We start from the raw sequence: 22696 nt of genomic DNA, 5'->3' as shown, positions 1-22696 counted from the left end.
AAATGAACACACTACTGTGTTACGGATTTGCACGATCCAATTAAAAGTTCAAAGCCCAACACACTGGTCATTAATACCTACATTAAAAAGTTCAGACAGTTCATTTTTAATTGACCTTCAAACAGTATGACATCGCTACGAGCTCCGATGTGAGTTGCGTCCTCAAGCCTTTGTCGGTCTTCATCGTCATGATCTCTTCTTGTAGATGTTCACTATACAGTTCCCCAAAATTCGACACTGTTCTGTGTTGCTCGTTTCCGAAATGTTGATAAGGTCATAAACCGCCTGTGGTCGGAGAACTGACCCAAATCACGTTTTCCGATCAGAAGACGTTACTTGAGCTCTTTATTTTTTTCCTTGTCAAGTCCCTCTCACACCTACCTCGTGTCAATCCCCCATTACAGGTTTACAATGTTCTTTTTGGTTATTAATATTGTACAATTTGTTAACAGGGGGCTGGTTATCTCAAGCGTGCCGATTCAAAGCAACTTCATGAGATATTCCTCAAATACGCCACTGTAGAGAAGAATGGCGAGAAGTGTATCACAAGTGAAGACTTCGTTAGGAAATTCCTTGGGTTGTTTGACGAAGGTGAGTGTGTATTATTTTTAAATGAATTTTATTTTAAATATTTCATATAAAGTTATCCCAAACACGTTTGATTTGAACACATTACATTTGTGTTTTCCAAGTCAGTAAAATGCATATTATAAAAAATAAAATAAAAAAAAAAGAATTGAATTAAATTTTTGAGTTAAACTGGTTTAAATTCTAGCTTATTATGCGGATACGCTTTGGACGTTTACATTATGTTCATGAGCCTTAATTGCATGTGAAATCATAAAATGCCCTACCACCTATCTAAACGTCACCTTCTCATCTACAGCTGTAGACGTGTTGTAGGCTTTACATAATCAGTCAGTACTAATACTAAGGCCCTAGCTTCGAGCTATTCGAGTTGTACGGAAGTCGCTGGTTGCATTGCTAATATTTTTAATGGGCAAGCACAATGACTATTTCGCCCGCTAGGTGGCGCATTGGCGCAGGTGCTGTTAGTAAATTGTTAAATATACATTTTACTTAAAAAGCAAGAAAATATTGTGTCTGCTAACAAATATGCTTCTATGTAGTGCAATTCAATCATCTAGACATGAAAAGAAGAATGCAATGCTATAAAGACCCCTTTTTTTCATTTTTTTTTTTTCAATAATTTGGCGCCCTCTAAGGTTAGCAGTGTGTGACCATTTTTTTTTTAACTTTATCTTGCAATCAGCACTGTTCACTAAAACAGATCGGTTGTTGTATCATAATGGAAAGGATCTACTCTCAGTAGAGTCCAACCCTATTCATTATGTAGACAAGTATTTTGCTGACTGTCGTATCAAAGATGTCACTTCTTTTTTTAGTCGTCGCCATTTTTTAAATACTTTTGTGTGTTACATTGTAACGTATTATTTGACAATATATTTTTGTTGCTCGTCCGATAATCCAAATACAAAGTATCTAAGTAAACTTAATTGTACTAGAATGAAACACGTTAACTATGCAATTGTCAACATTCCTTAAAGTTAAATGACTTCAAAACTTAGGAGTGTTGTACGTACATACATTGTAGATAATTTTGCAAAGTAGCAAAATTATATTATTGTTATTCGACTAGCCATTGTAGTATCATATTGTTACATAGTTCTCAATTCTCACATTACACATTTTTAATTAGAGATACTTAACTACAGTTACTAATGTCACTATGAACATTCATGTTGCCATATTTATTATATAGTGATGTGTTAGGCTCAGTTCTCAATTAGCTCACTTAAATAGAATCAATTAAAAAAAGATTAAAGATTTTTAAGTAGTGATAAATATTAATGACGACCTCCATGGTCGAGGGGCTTGTACGCCGATGTTCATGAAGTCGCCATCTCTGAGGTCTCCCCCTGGTTGATCCCCAGACGGGGCAATGTAGAAACTGACTTTTCTACTTGTATTGTTTCGGGTCTGGATGTTTGTGATACCGCCGTTGTTTCTGATTACCATAACACAAGTGCTTTAGCTAACTTTATGTGAAGTTGTCTAATATTTATTTATTTTATATTTAATCAGCTAAACAATATTTCATTTACATTTAGTCACTACATAATATATTTACAATTTTTATTTTTTTTAATGAATACCTGCAAATTAGATAGATAGATAGATAAAACGTTTATTGTCTTGCATCACACACACAACAATATAATACAGTAAATTGATTAAGAGACACACAACAATATAATACAGTAAATTGATTAAGAGACACACAGAAACCAAATTTAAAAAGGAAAAAAAAAAGCATAAAAACATAATACTAACCTAATTATAACAGATATATATTTACATAGATATATATTTCGTAAAGTATACACTATGATTTTGTTAAATGTGTCAATTAATAGTAAGTAATAAATAGTAAGTATAACAAGTTACTTTTCTATCGTGCATGTTTATAAGAGGATTGTGCAGCACCCAGACAAACCGATATAGGTTTAGGGGTGTCAAAAAAGCATGTGATGTGATTTTTTAAGTGTTTGGAGAAATAAACAGGTAAATAAAATAAATAAATAGATGAAATTTACTGTTAATAAGTTAGTGACGTCTATTCTTTAAGACCAGAGTATTTTTATTTCATCAAAAACCAGCAACTAAACGTCAATCTTTAAAATGTAATTAAAAATCCGAGTATAATTTGCACAGGCCTCTCGCAGTGGGTACAATCAGCAAATTTGCTGTTCAAGCGCAATAGACACAATCGCTTTTTTTTTTCTGTACAGTCAGCACTCTGAGTACACTTTGTATAGTCTTTAAACTTTGTATTGAAATTTATTTTTTGTCACTAAATGCCGATAACTGATATATATATACAGTACGATATATATATCGTAATGCCCAATCTGACAGCAGAGCATTCGAGATTGCGACTCTAACTTCAGATATGTATATTTCCAGACATACTGTCCAATGTGACAGCACAGTATTCTAAATTGCGATTGTAACTTCACATATGTGTATTTCCAGATATACTACCCAATCTGACAGCAGAGTATTCTAGATTGCGACTCTCATTTCATATTATCTATATTTCCAGACATACTGCACAATCTGACAACAGAGTGTTCTAGATTGCGATTCTAATTCCACATTATGTATTATACGTATACGCTGCTCTATCCCTGTTTTTTTATGTAATGCAATTTAAAATGTATGTTGCCAGATGACTACAACAAGGAATCAGTGCAGCTCATTGCGGGCATCGTCGACATGGACAAGGATGGGTACATCTCGTTCCCGGAGTTCCAGGCGTTCGAAGGCCTACTCTGTGTCCCGGATGCGCTATATAAGACCGCCTTCCAGCTGTTCGATACGAATGGGAATGGGCTTGTTGCCTTTGGTATGTTTTCTGCTAATGGCAATTTTAACTTTCATTGTGCGAGGTTTTACATTTTCATTTTAAAGTATTTTTTATATTGAAAAATTATTGTGGAACAAGAAGTATAAGTGACAACTTGCTCATATTTATTTTCTTGTGTACTTATTGTTGAAAAAAGAATTCTTTTTGGCATATTTGACACCTAGGTTATTTGAGAGCAATAAACAATCAGTCACTGCAATTTAACTCGCTATTTAAAGTAAAAAAATTTCAGACGAATTCGCCGAAGTCATGAAAAAAACATCTCTATACAAAAAGCTTCCATTCGATATGGGCAGTTCATTCGTCCAACTCTACTTCGGAAAGGATAAGAAACGGCTGGTGACTTACCCGGAGTTCAGCCAGTTCCTTCACGACTTCCATGAAGAGTATGGAGTCGAGGCTTTTAAAAAGCGTGACAAAGATAGTACAGGGTTCATCAGCGCTGGAGACTTTAGAGAAATTATGTTGTCCGTTAAAGACCATTTATTGACTAAGGACATGAGGAACAAAGTTATTATGGTGAGTACATATCAAGCCCACAGTTATAACGAGTATAGAATGAATTACTTCCATCATTATTATAGGTGTACCAGAAAATAAAGTGTACCAGAATCTGATGGCACTGCGATAAATTTAAATTTGTAGTGGGCATGGGCAACATCAATATAGTAGGAAAAAATGTACTAGATACTTCATATATTTTAATTGACCAGTATTTATCTATCCTCGTACATGTTTTAAGATCTGTATGAATTTGTGTACGAGAAAGGCAAGTAATTTCACATTTTAAAATTATACAAAAATATATCAATTACATTGAGGCTGATAGATTTATTTACGTTTGCAGTTTGAAGTAACTCGCATTTACGCCATTTATCTTTTTTTTTTACCAATCATTGTCTATACACTTAGTCTTGCCGACCAGCACCAGTACCAACAAAAAATACATACCAGATATTTGGCTTCGTTAAAATTTCAAAGATCAAGTTTATTTACTCCTACCAATCGGCAAGATTTGAGACCCGCTTCGAAATCGTGAACTGTGACTTAGATGTACCTAATTCGTCGCTGATTTTGCGACAAACATTGGTGCAATGTTTTCTGGTTGAGATGGAAGCGGATTCTCAGTAATGCTACAAAACTGTTGTATTTTAAGTGAAAAAAGTTTAGAATAGAATAGAAATAGAATAGAAAAATCATTTATTCGACGAAGGCAATAACTTGAAGAAAAATGAATTTAGCAGCAGCCATTTGACACCAGTAATATTTTGAATTGACATGTGACAAGTTAACATTGCCAGGCGATAGTCGTTAAATTTTTCTAATTTTTAATGACATGAGATTCTGGTACACATATAAAATGGATCTTCGCAAAGTAACACCTGGATCATTTAAACTATTTAAGTACAATACTCTTAAAAGCCAGAGACTGCGCACGAGCCTGAATCTGGGAAATAGTGTCCGGCCAAATCATTAGAACTATTTGAGTAAAATATACAAACCTTAATTGGGTATTGGTACTAAATAGGAGCAAGGGTCCATTGTTATAACTTTTTTATGTAATAAAATATATAGAATCAGTAACAAAACTAACAAGGAATCCAAGTCAATACTTTCATTAGTATACCTGTCCAGTGTAGTAGTTCACAAGAAGTGACGTCATCCGCTAAACAAGGAAACCCACTGTCTACCAGTCTGTCAGCCGGCAAGCCTAACATAGTCAGCGTTAAAAATGCCACGTAATATTTTTCATTTTCATTGTAGTCATAGAGCTGAAACGTGACAATTATTATTTCTATCGAAATAAAACTATTCATTAGAAACACTTTCTCAATTAAGATTCATTGCTATAAATAACGAAGATACTTTGTTAATGTCTGCGTGATTTTATTTGCATGTTTTTTGTACGTCTTGATTTTATTTTTAAAGCAAATCAGAATAGGTACATGGTTAGAAATACGTACAGAATGCCACGAAATTACATGGACTTCCTTAAGAAAAAAAACAATTTTATGATTCAGTATTTCTAAGGATTACCGTTTAAAAAAATATGAAAAACTATACCTATTCGTTAGATTTCCATTTTCATTTTTGTGATCTATATTATAAGTACCATAGACCACAAAATTATAGCCTATAATTCAGGTCATTAGCGCAAAAGTAGCGTAACCTTAAATGATACTAAAATACGTAATTATTATATATTGGGATGCTAGTTTCAAGTATTAAAAAAAAAATTGTAAATAATATAAATCACTATATATAAAATGAATTTGTCTAATTTTAAATCTTCCTTATGCTTTTCCCTTGGTTACACCACTTTTGCGCCAATAGTCTCATTTATAAGTAGGTACGTAACCAAAATTCTGTGCAGGCTTCAGGGTTTCCACAAGGCGAGCGGAAGGTCAGTTTCCCATTCTTCATGGCTTTCAACTCGCTACTCAACAACATGGAGCTAATCAAGCGAGTTTACCTGAACGCATCTCAAGGTTCGAAAACACACGAAGTCACGAAAGAAGAATTTCTGTACTCGGCACAGATGATGAGCCAAATCACGCCTCTCGAAGTCGATATTCTATTTTCACTTTGTGACACGATTCATCATACTAACGGGTGAGTTACTTTTGAGTTTTTGTAGTAGCCGCCTCGACAGTAGAACATTCGAAGTAACGTTAAAAATAGATTTTTTTAAGTAACCACTGTACTTGTTATATAGTAGTAGTTTGCATATATTGGCGTGTCCATGACTCATTAAACTTGATTACCATTCAGTGACTAAATTAATTCTTAGCGTTAGGGTTTTGTTTACATGGTATATAACTAAAAGCCCGCACGACAGTGTTAGGCATTTCTTACTTTGTTGTTCATTAAAATCATATTATTAAGGTAGATGTGGAAATATAACTTATTAATAAAAGAAATTTATTACGTTTTTAGAGTCATGGTTTTTTAATTCTTCAAAAATATTCAAAAAGACATATCAATATAATAAGTACATGTCATCGAATATATAACTGTCAATATAACTGTGAAATGTCATTTAATTTGTTGTTTGAAAACTATTCTGTAGTATTAAAATAAATGTAAATTTCCTCATTTGTTATAAAATACATATTTACACAGATCGTGTGAAGTGTAAGAATACAACAATACGTCACACATCGTCGTGAGACAGCAGTGTAGTTAATCAGTATAAAGGACCAACACTTTGTAAAAACGTTAGAAACCTCTACTAGTGAACTCTTCAACTGATAAGCACGGTATTGACCTTTATCATAATATCAAACAAATGCTGTGTTGTTTGTGGCATCGGATATGACGTTCGCGTTTTCTTGCTTTAGTAAATGATATCTTTTTGCCATGAACTAAAACGTGTTTGTCATAAAAGACAAGCGGGTTTGATAACTTTTTTTTCGGCAAACTAAAAATGAAATCATAAAATGTCATTATATATTAATAACATAATATTTTTATCTATAACGCTCGACCTTGTTCCAGTAGCGATCTAAAATAATGCGAGTATTTGGAATAATATCGAGGCTCTCTTTATTTATGGCGTGCGGTTTAGTTATAGTTTAGAAGAGACTAGACTAGACTAGACTAATCTAGTCTAGTCTAGTCTACTGCTACTAAAATTAGTTTTAGTAGCAGTAGAGCTCCTTGTGCAAGAGTTCGTCTAGGGAAGAACTGCCACCTTACCTGTTTCTGCTGCCAAACTACTGTTTGGCAGCCGAAACGCCGTAACACCGTAACCGGAACGCAGTAATGCTCACATTACTATGTGAGCATTACTGCGTTCCGGTTTTGAAGAGTTCCTTACCCTGCTGGTAAAATTACAGGCACTTGGGACTTGTCAACTTGTCTTGGGGTGACAGACGCAGTAGCAGTGCCCTCAGATCTCTGTAATTGAAAGCTCTGAGTGGCACTGCAACATTTATGGCCAGGCCTGTCGTTTACCACCAGGCGCACGACTTGTTCGTCCCGTCCCTTGATATCATAAAAAACACTAGACAAATAAACAGTTATTTATACTACCTATGAAATGTCTCAGGTTAAGACCTTATGCGCTTACCTTGTAGCTTGGCTAATAAATTGACCGTTGTGAAAGAATGGATTATAAATGTTGTCAGCGCCAATAGCGCAATTTTCTACCGATACCGAAATTAATGACATTAAATTTTAGCGAAATAATTAAGCTGAAACAGTCGATCCTCATCTGTTACCACCAAATCATGTACCGGTGGCATATGTAACCATTGTGTCTTGAGAGAAAAAGGTGCCAACGGTGTCGATGGCGGCAGATTGAACAAAGAAGATGAAACCGATTATAAATTACATACGCGAACAAACTGGCATGTTTGCAGAAAAAAAATGATATAAAATCATTCAGGGAAGTTATGAAAATCATCGCCTAGTAAAACACACACCTTAATCTAATCTTAGTAAATCTTGTGACACTAGATTGTTACGTGACTAACACGCAACAGGTGATTAATTGAGTCGCGTTTATTATTACAAATATTTTCATATCTTAAGTCCCACCAAACTACAACGGGAAAAGCGCTAATCGCACAATTTACGTAATTAGGATACTTTAGGTCCAAGCAAGTATGCCCTTAGTTTTGTATGAAAATGGAATGTTTTTTAAAGTGTTTATCTAGATGGTCATAGAGAATATATAGCGCTAAATTTGAATACGATATTTTCATTGAGTGTTTACGTGATCATAAAAACAATATTAGCTAGGTCTGAATCACTTCATATATTATGCACGTCAAGTTAAACACTTTTATTAGAATGTCGCTTTAAGTGCAACGGAACAAGATCCGACAATGTGTAACTTGATATTCTGTCGTCTGTACATTTTCATGTACAAGGGACCTAAGGCGGCTGTATCACAGCTATAACTATGGGAAATAGTATATTGATCGTTGATTTTTCAGGAGAGCATGTTTTAGGTTTTAACGACTGTTTTAAAATATTTACGCCTTTTTTTAAAATTCATTTTAAAACTTAAACTTAATTAAAACAAAATTGAATTTTAAAACACAACGTAAATATTTTAAATCAGTCATTAAAATATAAACGATGCTCTCCTGAAAAATCTACGAAATGTTGCTTACGCTCTTTCTACAAAACACCGATGACATATACGTTGACGGTTTAAATATATACAACGACAGCAATGTTTGCTAAATTAAGGATATCACTATTACCACTACTATACTCAGTAGACGATTACCAAATCTATCATCACACTTTATATGTATGCGTTTCTTTCTTACTCAATTATAGTTTTGTTCCATTGTCGAATCGCGAAGAGAGGAAGGCTTCGGCGCCAAAATAGGACTCCCTGGCTCCGCTGACCATAGCTGCAAGTCTGTTTTGCCCCTAAATTGCTCCGATAATCTTTACAACTATAATTTACACAATTTAAATGTTATACGCTACTTCTCCATTTTTAACCGAGTATGGGATCATTTTGAGGTTTTTGATACGCACTTGCACTTAAAAGTGGTTAAAGTTTTGTTTTCTTGTTTTATCGAATTATTATGACCAATTTGATTTCCCATTTAACCAAAATAATTACTTACTAATTATCCCATTATATATTTTTCGTCGTTGGGATTCTCTTAGCATTTTAGTATAAATATTATTTTTTCTTTACAGTCGGATCGTGTACAGTGACCTCAACTCGATCACGCCTGAACAGTACTTCAAACAAGTCAACAGAAGAATTGCTGAAATCAAAGCAGTCTCTGTAAGTATATCCATCTCCTTTCCTCCCACACAAAATCTAATATAGCCTAGCCATTAGCACACCGGGAATTCTTACAGCAGCCGACCTTGCGTTGAAAGTGTATGTTTAGTAGCCTTTATGTTGTTTAGCATAAGAGTTTGAGAAACATCACTAACTGACAGCTCTGTGTTTTTCTCTTTCTTTCACTGCTGATAAGGAGGAGGTAAATACGTTAAGAAATTTTCGATTAATTCACCTGTCGGGACGAAAGCTGTGGGTAAGTATGCTCGAAGTGTCTGATGATGTTTCCTTCTATTTTTTCTAAGTGAGATTTTGGTAAGTTTTTTCTTTGTGCTAGTACACTTCTAAAACTGAAAGTTGGTAGTTTTGAAACCACTTTTATAATTAATAAGTTAAGTCAAGTATAGGAAATTATTAATATAGAAAATAATATAGAAAATCTACGACAAAATCTAATCACTATGAAATCTGTAGCATATTAATATAAATCCCAAAGCCTCGCTGTTTTTCTTTTTCCTATTTGTAAGCCTCTTCCATTGCGCTAGAAAATAAATATTTTATATACGCATTTAAAAATATGTTTGTCAGGAAAAATTGACCACAATTTTGGGATTCTTTTTTGCTTTACTTCAGAACACGGGAGAGAGATACTTTCTCTTTTTTACATATTTAAATATGCGTGAAAAGAATAAGACAAGGGGCCAGTTTTGCAGAAATAATAACGACATACTATATCAAGCAAGTTCCATAATGTCTAGTAACGTAAATCCGAGCGGTGTCGTGTCCACATACTATGATAGTACCTCCTCAACTTAGTCTATTTTCCCTGACTTACCAATCTATGGGTAATTCTTACAAAATCGCGAAATTCTTGTCCTTGTAATATCAAAATATAATTCAATTGCTACTAATACCTACATAAAATATTGATTAGTCTATTTAAATAAAATAATAATAATATAAAAATGACCTCAAAATCATTTCCTGGCTATGTCCCAAGTTCCATAATCAAAAATAACCTTTAAATTTTAAACATTCGATCAAATAAAATATGTTTTTGCAAAATTAAAGCCATCCTGTGGTAAAAACACGATAAATAAATTTAAAAAATGTATTATTCATATCCCAACTTAAAAAAATCATTCCCTCACATTTTTATCTTCACTTATTTTGTGAAAGCATTTTTAATCTTTGGTACATAGGGCGCTCTATAAGTTTCCGGAACTGGTAATTTACATAAAGAATATTTAAAAACTCTTTGGCTGTAGAATACAGTTTGTTTCATCTGACTGTCACTTGTTTTTACATTGTAGCGTCATTTTAGAAATTGGTTGTCTACATCACCATGGATTTAACTTGTGAAAATTTTCGTAGTATGATTTTCTATGACTTTAAGTGTAATTCAACAGCTCAGCGGAGCTTCGCTCGGCTTCACACTGCTTTGCATAGCTGTTTTGCAGAATTCAAATGCGGTCGTGTGAATCTCAGTGACGAATTTCGTGATGGTTGCCCGTCCACTGTTGTGAACAACAAAAACATCGATACTGTGCGCCGTATGATCAAAGGCATGTGACATACCATGAGATTCGGGCATCTTTAGGCATAGGCATGAGTCAAATACATTCAATACTACACACACATTTGGGTGTAAAAAAGCTGTGCTCTCGGTGGATCCCACACAATTTGACTAAGGCTCTAAAAACGGATCTTGTCACTTGGTGCAATGCCATGCTTACCAGATTCAACGAAGAGGCGTCAAATTTAGTGTGGGACATCAGTAACAGGTGACGAAGCATGGATTTGCAGTTACGATCCCAAAACAAAGCAGCAATCGAGCGTATCGGTCTTTCGAGATGAGCCGAAACCAACCAAAGTGGCGCGCGTGAAAAGTGTCTCTAAGCGGATAATTGCTTCTTTTTTAATAAAACTGAACACGTGGCTACTGTTGCTTTGGGGAATCGTTGTACCATGAATAGTGATTGGTACATGACCATTTGTTTGCCGGAAGTTATTGACAAACACCGTATAAATAACCGTAAACGCCGTATAAATAACCGTAAACTTGCACCACAATAATGCCAGTTCTCACACGGCCAGACAGACAAATGAATTTTTGTAGGTGAACAACGTTGACCTTATGAGCCATCCCGCGTACAGTCCCGAACTGGCACCTTGTGACTTTTATTCATTTCCAAAAATTAAGAACCAGTTACGCGGTCAACGATTTTCATCACCTGAAGAGGCTGTCGAAGAGTATGAAAAATATGTTTCAGAGATTGTCACGGAGGAGTGGCATAAATGTTTTCAAAATTGGTTCATTCGTATGAAAAAGTGCATTAACGCTAACGGAGAATATTTTGAGAAACAATAAATTCATTTCTAACCATTTATAGTATTTTTTTTATTCATTCCGGAAACTTAAACTTGCGCCCCACGCAAATGCATTTTGAAAGTTAGCAGTACTGTAAACGTTTCAAACTGACGAAATTCAACTTATTTTTGTAAAAAGTTTCTACTACGAAAAGATTTAATTTAAAATTCTAAAAGATACATTTTTTTTGACAGTCATTCCCTCACATCATATAAAAAGAAGTTTTTATATGATGATATAATATATATGTTTTTATAAGAAGCATTTGATTTTGTTTATTAATTTTTCACTCTGACGAGTTATTAGTAGCAGTAAGTTTACACAAAATATTAAGCCTAAAAGTTAGTTTATATAGCTATTTTTCTTGGTTTATTTTGATTTCGTCATTTCCTCTCCGCCATTCCGTCACCCTCAAATGTTCTGACTGCCCTACACATTTTCTTAAAAGTCATTTATTTGGGGACCAATATGTCATCAAAAACTATTTACATAAGTACTATGAAATTGACTAAAAATAAATACAAATTCTTTCTAAAAATTTTCATAAAAATCGAAAGCACGAATTTCGAAATTTCATGAGAACTGCCCATATACAGGGTGTAATTAAAAAGTGTGCAACGCACAAGACATACTTTGAACTTAAAATGTAATAACCTGGCGTCGCTGTTACATAAAATTTAAGGGGAGTCATTTTAGTCAATACTCAATCTGTTTGTAACACCCTGTATAACATCAACATCACATACGGAACATAAATATCTCGCTGATATTGTATTGCTATTCCACTTTTCACTGTCATAAGCCACACAATATACATTTCCATTTTTTTATTAGACTACCTATATATTAACACTAATGAACATGCCAAGACACAGTTTGAAGTCCTAACTTTTGTTATTAACAGAAGAATATAGTAAATATGTTTTGTTTGTTTGTTTCAGAGTCCCGAAGAGCGAAGTATATTTATACAGATTTTGGAGAGTACTTACAGATTTACCCTCGGCTCTATCGCTGGTGGTAAGTGAAAATTGAAAAAATCTTTTGTCAATATGTTTTCTGGTTTCGAATATGTAAATAAACTTCATAATGTTTTCGTAGAAATAATGGGTACGTTGCTATAAAAATTACAAATATTTATTTGTTACCTTGTATCATCTAAATGCACTCAATCAATCTGTTGCTCTATACACAATTATTGTACCAGCAGAGTTTCGTTGCTGAGTAAAGTTACAAAAATCATATTAAAATATGGTTGTGTTGCTAAATACCATTTAACTTATTTCTGGTGAATAACATTTAATGATAATGCGTGACACTTAAATTAACACCTATTTCACCGTTGCAGCGGTCGGTGCTTCGACTGTATACCCCATCGACTTAGTAAAGACTCGAATGCAAAACCAGCGCAGCGGGTCATTTGTCGGCGAAATTGCTTACCGAAACTCCTTTGACTGCTTCAAGAAGGTCATACGACACGAGGGCGTATTTGGGCTGTATAGAGGCCTAATGCCGCAACTGATTGGCGTGGCCCCCGAAAAAGCTATTAAACTGACGGTAGGTGAAATTTATTTACAGTCAGTATTTTTTTAAGACGGAGTAAAATGACATTCACACGGTTGCGAGTTTTCATAAAATATTAAATAGTCATGTAGTTGTTGTCGACAGATAGATTGTGAAAGAAGGTAAAATTTTGCCAAAAATGTCTTGAATTGTGAATTTTGCGACGTAATATTACTGATTGAATATTCTTATGTTGACGGTGGGCCGAAGGAAGTCAAAATCAATTTTTATTCTAATACATTTTAATAAAAATAGGCGCATTTGATAATCTGTATTAAATTAAATGAAAAACTTCAAAAATGTCTCCTCTTTGTACTTGTAATAGACATGGTTCTAAATGCAGAGTCTGTATGTATGAACTTACAAAAATTGACAATCGAAATGGACCTGTCCCCAACGGTTGCACGAATAGTGGGCCAATGATGATTCAAATGAAACAAGTTCGGCTACTTTATTGCATAAGCGTGACCAACATTCAATCGATTGTCGATAGAACATTTATGGACTGCAATCACTAGCTGCTCGCAATCAGGTAACACTATTGCGCAATGAACCGTCATTTTACTCCATCTTAAAAAACAAACCATAGATACCTATGTATCCTCATTGCCAAAATCAGCATCAATCATGTTATAGAAACCTAGAATAGAAACATTTATTTCGTGATCGTTACTAATACAAACAACAATAATTAATATAAAACAAAATAGTGTAAGGAAAAAGAAATAAACATAAAACATTGTCGAAATACAACGACGTCAAATAATAATAAAATTACTATTTCTTCGAAAGAAATCCTCTATTCTACACTGTTAGAATATATAAAACATTTCGTCGTTTGTAACACTTTTTAGATTTGTGGGTGTTCGTGGAATCTGGGACCTATTTATTACTCGCGGATTTTAATGCTACGTCGGTACAGTGGGTTTCGTACATCGCTTGTAAGTGTTAAGATAAAAAATAACATGTAACAGACGTATATTTGGACACAGTGCTGAAGCGTGTTGACAAATAATGTATTTTTCTTTGTATGAGAAGCACAAAATCCTCATGGATGTCATAAGTCTAAACAAGATGCTCCGAGAAATATTTGTATGGCCTCCTGCATTTATTTCAAGTGAGTTTGGGCGTAATTTGTGGTTGTCTATGTGTGTGACCGGGATACAGGGTTTCCCTAGTGCGGGGCTATGATTGTGTGCGTTAAAAAAAAAGATAGTTGCGAGAATTCTAGAGACAGTGCGATCTAGTTTGTATGTTACACAATTGACATAACTTTATGCTATGGTTACAAAAAAATCTCTTCCATTCCCTTCCGCGGCAGTGTAAATTGCGCCTCTTCCGTTGTTCGTTAACTGTCGCTTTTTTTGTTGCAAGTGAGGTTAACTATAGGATAGAACTGCATTAGAGCAGCTTGTATGAGTATCACGCTCCGCGTGCACTGTTTTTCAGTCTGACGCATGCAGCTGCTTGTACAACAGCACAATCCCGCATGCTCAATGTGGTTCAACACTGTATGTGACAGTCTTGGTATTAGCATGGACCAATAATTGAAGAGGATTGTTAATCGCGATACTAGACAACTTAGTCGGGTATGTATGTTTCGTACACCAGATGTCGCGACGAGAACCAAACATTTTTGTTACTAATTTTGTTTTGCATTGACAAGCTGCAATTTTTTTGTATAATACTAAGTGACGGGACCCACCTTACCCTTCGAAACCGGAACGCAGTAATGTTCACATTACTGCTTGGCAGCAGAAATAGGTAAGGTGGCAGTACCTCACTGGACGAACTCTTTCACAAGGAGCTCTACTGCTACAAAAATCACATTTTTCAAAGCCACTCTCTCATTTCTTGTGATAACGAACAAATCTAGATGGCGTTAATTGCGCAAATTTTAATGGATAGTACCAGCTATTTTTTTATTTTGTTGAGTATTAGCTCCATCGCCCCTTATTAGGAAGCGTTACTTTTTTATAAATTAGTATAGCAGACTGTATCAATGGGTTAAAGGGTGGGTGCTAACAACGAATGAGCAAGGCCATATTTACAGTTTATTAATTTTATTACAAACCACGTAGCCATGAAAACAAAACAGCAAAACAAAACAATCACATCGAGTTCTTAGGTTCGCCGCGAAATCGTCGCGAAACAAAAACAATCACATTTAAATTTAGAATTTAAATATAAAACTTTACGAGACTATGAAATGTAGTCCCGGACACATAATTCGTACCACCTCGCATGTTTATCGTAAAGGGCTAGATTACAAAAATAGTGTTATCATGGAATAAAAAGTTTTCCCCGGTTTTACAAATCCAAATTCCCAACAATGACTTATGGAAAAGACGTTTAACGGTGGCTCGAATTATGTGTCCGGAAGTGTATATACAAAAAAGATTTATAGAGACTGCTGCGTTTCGCTACAAGTTGTTTACAACACACAGTTCCATCTATTGACATGCATGTTTTGTCAAAGTTCAGAAAATAATCTTAACTCGTGATCAATATTTGAATAATATTGCAAGGAAATAAAACAGACATCTTACATTTTCATATTAAAGAGGAATTAATTGATGTTCACGGCAATTTACAAATATAATCTACTTTCCACCTATTGATCAGCGACATTTGGATATAAGTCGGAATTTTGTCTTTTCTAGAGTGACAACCTGTAGTATGGAAATAGTATGTAGTACGGATTTTCAGTCCTGTTGAGTTATTGGCCTATGATATTAGTAATTATGAATTTCTTTTCGATAAGTCATGACCATCCTTTGCATAGGGTAAATTGTGTACAGTATTTATATAGGTAAATATAAATACATTTCAAGAAATGAATGAATAACCACTCTTCCTCACAAATCCAAGTTCTTCAGAGACAAAATTTATGAAAACAACACTCAATCAATGTTGGTTTCAGGTAAATGATTTCGTTCGAGACAAATTTATGGATAAGAAGGGAAATATACCACTGTATGCCGAAGTGTTAGCTGGTGGAGCTGTAAGTAACAACTTTAACCATTATTATTGTTAATAGTTTCGCTTTTAATTGTTAAATAATTGAGTAATATAGATTTACGTCTGCCTTCGAGCGAGTAAAATAGACGACGTAAAAAGTAGTAAAACATTACGCTGAAATGATCCAATCAGTCGTCGCCTTGACGAATACCAGCGGCTGCGTTTTTTTTTCTAATATTTTAATCTACAGTACTACGAATAGTAACGTTCATTCAATAAACCTTTGTTATTTATTGAAATTCTTTACATGTTTGCTTATATTAGTATTAATTGTTTGTTTTTCTTCACAGGCCGGTGGCTGCCAAGTGATTTTCACGAACCCTTTGGAAATTGTCAAGATCCGTCTTCAAGTAGCTGGGGAGATCGCTGGGGGCAGTAAAGTCCGCGCATGGTCTGTCATGAAGGATCTGGGCATTTTTGGCCTTTACAAAGGTGCGAGGGCGTGTCTACTGCGCGACATGCCCTTCAGTGCCATTTACTTCCCCGCCTACGCTCATGTGAAGGTTAGTTATTATGAAACACTATTCTGCGCTGGAATGCTAATGCAGCATGCTTTACAGCTGCAGCAAGTGGGCAAAACTCGCGGGAGTACATAGCGCCATCTGTTACGCCTTATACAGGGTTATTTGTAAAATTACCAACAACGTCCCAGCACTATATTAGACTTTAATTTTTAAATTACGTACAGAGATGGGCAAGCGCCCAAGTTTCAACCCAGCGCTTTGTTAATGCCAGGTTTAAATCGGGTCAAAACCCATTAATGCCCAAAATCGAGGGCAAAAACTATTTACAGCTAAACGGAGTGTTGTTCAAATTTAATGATATTACAAAATGTTTATTGCTTTCTGATTTAAACGATTCGATTTGCCTTTCTATTGAATCGGTTCGCTTGAAAATCGAATTAAATCGATTGAAAAACTCGCTGCATAAAATTCGCTTGAATCGATTTTCGTAGAAATCCAATCGTAAAGTGTATCCTTAGTAATGAGAATCCACAGGATTGCAAGGTGGGTATTATGTGAAGTTGGCTCTTTTTCGTCTAAAAACAAATTTTTACATCGAAATTTGTAATAAGTATGCAATTATACCATATTTCGTATTCGCCATTTCCACGCCGAATTTGGTCAGAAATGGATTAAAACACGGCGCTTTGGGTAAAAATCCAGTTAAAGCTCGGGCGGCTAATTACGTATATACGCTCCCGGACTTTAGTATTTTAGTATTAAATGCCCTAAACTTAAAAATATGTTTGATTGATCAAAAACTAATAATGCAATTTTGAAGCTGGTTTACTAAAGGTCATTTCCGTGTGTCCTTGTTGAAAATTTGATGATTTCTGAAACCAGGGAAAAACGAGTTTAAGGGTCGTATTCCAGATCTCTACTCAATACTCAAGTCACGACTTGAGTATTGCAGTGAGCACTGAAAATCATACTCAAGGCCTTTCCATTAGGGTCGTATTTCCAGTGCTTGAAATCATACTCAAGTCTGCTCAAATCCTGACTTGAGCATAGAGTAGAGTTCTGAAATACGACCCTAAGTGTCACAAGTCTTGAATTCACCTTTGTCAAATGAAACTCTAGTAAAGAAATTTTAAAGAACAGTGGCTTATCGGAAAAAATTGTCTATTTAGTAACTTGTATTGCCTCCAAGAACGTTGACAACGGCCGCCATGCGATTTGGCATAGAATTAATTAACGTCAATATGAAGTGCTATGCAATGTTCTCCCATTCTTCTTCCATGGCAACTTTCAACTCCGGTAAGGTTTGCGGGGCTGCGTGGTGAGCTCGAACACGCCTCTTTAGTTCGTCCCATAAATGTTCTATTGGGTTCATATCCGGGCTTCGTGCTGGCCATTGAATGGTAGTAATACCGACGTCATGAAGGTGTTCCGTGACGACTCTTGCAGTATGCGCTCTTGCGTTGTCATGCATGAGAATAAAATCTCGGCCTACAAAGCCAGCATTACATAATTATGGCATTACATGAATTTCGAGGCACTGGCGAATGTATCTGTCGGCATTTAATGGTGGCAGCCACGGCCCCGTTACAACCTCTAGCGCAGTTTTGCCTTCGGTGGACATTCCTCCCCGCCACAGCTCACTTTCTGGGTGTCAATTTGGGGCCTTTCGCTGGCTTACGTGGAGTTAGACCACGTTCCTTAAGTCTCCTTCTCACAGTTCTAGCGTTAACAGCCACTCCATAAAAGTCTCGAAGCTGTTCTTGGATCTGTACTGAAGTCAGTTGATGATTTCGTGAGCTCGTTGTGAAGATAAATCGATCTTGCCTTTCCATTGTCACTCGAAATCGTGGTCTTCCTTGACGGCGCCGCCAGTCTCTAAGTACCGATGGATAACCTTTCAACAGCGGAACGACTAAAATGCAGTTGTGTACTTACATTACGCTGACTAAGTCCAGACTGCAAAAGTGCCACAGCCTGTGTGTGCGGCTAGTCCGAAATGACATTTTCCAGAGATAACGTTTCATCGAATTTTCATAACCTCGAAAGTAATTTTGAGAGGAAAATGTTTTTTCTTTTAAACCTAACTCAACCTAACCTAACCGAACCTAATCGTGTCTTTGCAATAAACATCCAACATATCCTGAAAGAACAACGGTTTCGTTATAATTCGGTGTAATGAAAATTCGAACATATGTTATTTCGGGAAAAAAAAATTCGAGTTTGTGATAGGTTACCGCGCAGTGCCCCTCAGATCTTTGCATTTAAAAGCTCTGCCTGACAGGCGTGTTGCTTCCCGCCTGTCATACAAGTTATTCGTCCCATCACTGGTATCATAAAAAGAAACTAAAAAGTTAGTTTCTACACTGACCCGGCCGGGGATCGAACCCGGGACCTCAGAGATGACAACATCATGAAACCCGGTGTGCAAGCCACTCGACCACAGAGACCACAGACCGTCAAACATGGCAAACTATAGCCTAAACCCTCTCATTAGAAGAGACCCGTGGTCAGCAATGGGACGTATAATGGGTTGATGATTACTATTATTTATTTATATTATAATTATTTTTATTATTTCCTGATTTTTCATGACATTCAGCATTAATTAAATTATGTTTTCAGGCTAGAATGGCGGATGAAAGTGGGTACAATCACCCTCTGACACTGCTCGCGTCTGGCGCTATAGCTGGCGTCCCTGCAGCGTCACTGGTCACACCGGCTGACGTCATTAAAACGCGTTTACAGGTAACACAGTGTTAATTAAAACAAACTTTAGTTGTAAAAAGGACGACAGTAGTGGGTGTCAATGGTGTCAATCGAAGGGATGATGTCAGGTAGGCGGTATTGGTCGGCGTCGAATATAAACCTTTTTCCAGCTCATTAAGCTTTTTTTTTCAAACTTCATTTTCATAGCCCCGCACTGGGGAAACCCTGTGTCGCGGATGCCACGGAGACGTACATAGACAACCACAAATTACACCCGAACTCACGTGAGAAATAAATGCAGGAGGGCAGACAAATATAAATGCAGGAGGGAATACAAATATGTCTCCCGGCCCGGGAATCGAACTTGAGACTTCTTGCGTGGCAGATCAATATGGTAACCATTCAGCCACGGAGGCTGACTAGAATATAAATAGTTGAATAAAAAAAGGTGAAAGCAGACTATATGACACCTACTGTTCTAAGCATTCACACAAGGTACTAGCTTTTTGAGAATCGGATGAAGTCTGCGTCAGCGGGCTGTCAGGACCTAACTGAGTTGGTCCCTCTGCAGTGTTGCTTGCACAAGTATTAGTGCCTTTTCCATATAACCATAAGGTAGGGCAGGGAGGGTACAATAATCAGAACTTATTAGAAAATATGGGACTGTTCTAAGAAATGCCATAGAATCATGATGAGTCTTATTTGTTGCCTATCTGCTGAGATCTCGAGATGCATTTTAATCTAAAGGCTTAATTTACATCGATGCGGAACGGAATGGAAGCGAATTTTTGTAACGAACTTGTACATAGCATTATGAACTTTATGACAATTGTGTAAAGTACAAACTAGGGGTCTTGTCTCGTTCTCTGTCCGATGTCCGAAACAATTGCGGTCAAATAGTAATACTCGACCAAATTAAAAGACAATTTCAAGTATGAGTCGTCATTCGTCATCTACTTTATTTTTTGTAATAATGTAGGTAGTTAATTTTTTATTGCCAATCGGTCAAACCAATACATTTGATATTACGTGAACTAATTTAATGTGGACCTATGTATACGTAGGAACTGAAAATTTTTTGTGGTGTACTAGATGTCGTTCAACGTTAAGAAACTAAGAAACTGACCGTTGTAGATATCAGTCTTTTTTACATACTAATTAGTCAATAATAGTCGTATACTAGAACTCGACTCAATGCTCAAGTCAGGATTTGAGTATGATTCAAAGCACTAGAAATCACACTCAAGTCCTTGCCATTAGGGTCGTATTTCCAGTGCTTGAAATCATACTCAAGTCTGCTCAAATCCTGACTTAAGCATTGAGTAGAGTTCTGAAATATAACCTTCAGTCTCTTTTCAATATGATTTTATTTCCAGACATAAATAGGCCTTTAGTATAATTTGAAAAACTTAATTAATTTATTTTATTCAAACCTTTAATTTTGACATTTGACGACGCTAAATAATTATTTTAAAGTGAAAAATGTTTTTCGCAGGTAGTCGCGCGTACTGGTCAGACGACATACAATGGAGTGATTGATGCAACTAGGAAAATTTACGCCGAGGAAGGAGCCAGGGCGTTCTGGAAAGGCGCCACAGGTGAGTAATAAATGTATCTTGTTTTAAATCTCATTTGAGGCTATCAGTGCAAATGTGAAAAAAAGTTTAAGAAAATACCAACCAGATATAAAAGTAATTAGATACTTTAGCATTATTTAAAGTAATGTTGTAGAAAAAAAATGTAGGGTACACCCCTACTGCGCTGATAGCCTCATTGGTCCGTGCTCCCCTTACGGCAATTCAGCTCAAATTTGGAAATGTGTTAATGACATTTGAGTACTCATCGTTATTCATAAACAGTAATAATAGCCGCTATTTTGCATGTATCCATAAAAAAATAATACTTTTTTTTTAACTCTATACGCTTATTAACCAAACCTTGGACAAATAACTACTACAGGACTGCTGATCTCCATACTACCAATGGTAACTCTGAAAAAGGTCAAAATCCCGCCTTATAACTACGTGGGGCACTCAGAAAGTTTTACGAAAATGAACAAATAATGTTTTATGGGCATATTTTTTTCCATTTCATATTTTAAACAACTCTCTACCACTGTCTGGGCAGTTTCATGCGTCTGAACCAATTTTGGAAACAATTTTTGCAGTCCGCCTCTGACACCTCTTTATCGGCATCTTCGAACGCTCTTAGCGCGTCTTCCGGCGGTGAAAACTGTATCCCTTTGAGTTGATTTTTTATTTTAAGAAACTGAAATAAGACACACGGTGCCAAATCAGGGCTGTAAGGAGCTGACTCAAAAGTTTAACCGGTATACAGTCCAGGAATTTCTTCGTTTTGACCGCCGACTGCGCGGGCGCGTTGTCATGGTGAAGCAGAAACTCGCGGAGCTCCTGTTCGGTACTCAAAGTAGTGAACACTTCTGGGAAACATTTGGTAGTATACCATTCGGCATTAATGCTACTTTAAAAATCAAACAAACTAGCGACCAAAATCATCCCTGCGCCTTTCGATTGTTTGATTTTGGTAGGCGTTGGCTCGATTTGAAACAGCCAAACCGTCAACTGCTTCCTTTCTGGATCGTATTGAGAAATCCAAGAGTCTTAATCTGTAATAATATCCGCAAACCGAACAGTGCCGAGACGAGCCTGCTTCAAACTTAGCGGCACCATTCCACGCAAGCCTGCTTCTGAGCATCGGTGAGATTGTGTGGCTCCCAGCTCGAAACTAGGTTAGTTTGGTCACTTTGGGCAGGAAACTAGGTTAAGTTACACGATAAAGCTCCTGAAATTTAGATTTAAACAAAAAAAGAATCGGATTTATGCTGGTAAATAAACGTATTTTCAAAATAAATTATAACTAGCCAGTGTTTCATACAAGAAACTTTTTTTCGTAAAACTTTCTGAGTGCCCTGGTAGATGGCGTTGATCGATAGCCTAGAAGTAGTTTACATCATGTGTATAATATGAAATAAACTTTCACTTTCACACGTTGTCTATGTGTGTGTCCATGGTACACGCGATCCAGGGTTTGCCTAGTGCGGGGCTATGAGTATGTACGTTACTATAATTATTCCTTAGATCAGGTAATATTTCTAAGTATCATCGTGTACAACTTAAACATCATTTTTTTATAATCCGCAGCCCGCGTGTTCCGTTCATCGCCGCAGTTCGGTGTGACGTTGGTTACTTACGAAATCCTTCAACGTCTGTTCTACGTCGACTTCGGAGGATCGTAAGTGAATTATTTTACATTAGCCGTCTATCATCACTGTAAATGGAATGTAAATTACACGACTGTAACGCACGATGGTAATGCTTTACTCGATAGTGTCGTGTGAAGTT

At 36.0% G+C, this 22696-nt stretch overlaps 1 protein-coding gene across 2 annotated transcripts in view; it reads left to right on the top strand.

Moving 5' to 3' along the window:
* Positions 1–22696, top strand: part of LOC113231719 (calcium-binding mitochondrial carrier protein Aralar1) — a 35235-nt gene that overhangs the window by 9995 nt on the left and 2544 nt on the right. For both annotated transcript variants that reach the window (XM_026466202.1, XM_026466201.1), the window contains exons 2-13: positions 453–591; positions 3254–3430; positions 3684–3970; positions 5826–6064; positions 9122–9212; positions 12525–12600; positions 12929–13137; positions 16067–16147; positions 16455–16667; positions 19251–19373; positions 20830–20932; positions 22496–22586. In XM_026466202.1, the coding sequence (XP_026321987.1) occupies positions 3301–3430; positions 3684–3970; positions 5826–6064; positions 9122–9212; positions 12525–12600; positions 12929–13137; positions 16067–16147; positions 16455–16667; positions 19251–19373; positions 20830–20932; positions 22496–22586 (1643 nt within the window). In that variant the 5' untranslated portion in view covers positions 453–591; positions 3254–3300. The remainder of the gene's footprint in view (positions 1–452; positions 592–3253; positions 3431–3683; positions 3971–5825; positions 6065–9121; positions 9213–12524; positions 12601–12928; positions 13138–16066; positions 16148–16454; positions 16668–19250; positions 19374–20829; positions 20933–22495; positions 22587–22696) is intronic.

Source organism: Hyposmocoma kahamanoa, unplaced genomic scaffold (assembly GCF_003589595.1).
Source record: "Hyposmocoma kahamanoa isolate Upper Pololo Valley unplaced genomic scaffold, ASM358959v1 66, whole genome shotgun sequence".
Taxonomy (NCBI): domain Eukaryota; kingdom Metazoa; phylum Arthropoda; class Insecta; order Lepidoptera; family Cosmopterigidae; genus Hyposmocoma; species Hyposmocoma kahamanoa.
This window is presented reverse-complemented; position numbering and strand designations above follow the sequence as displayed.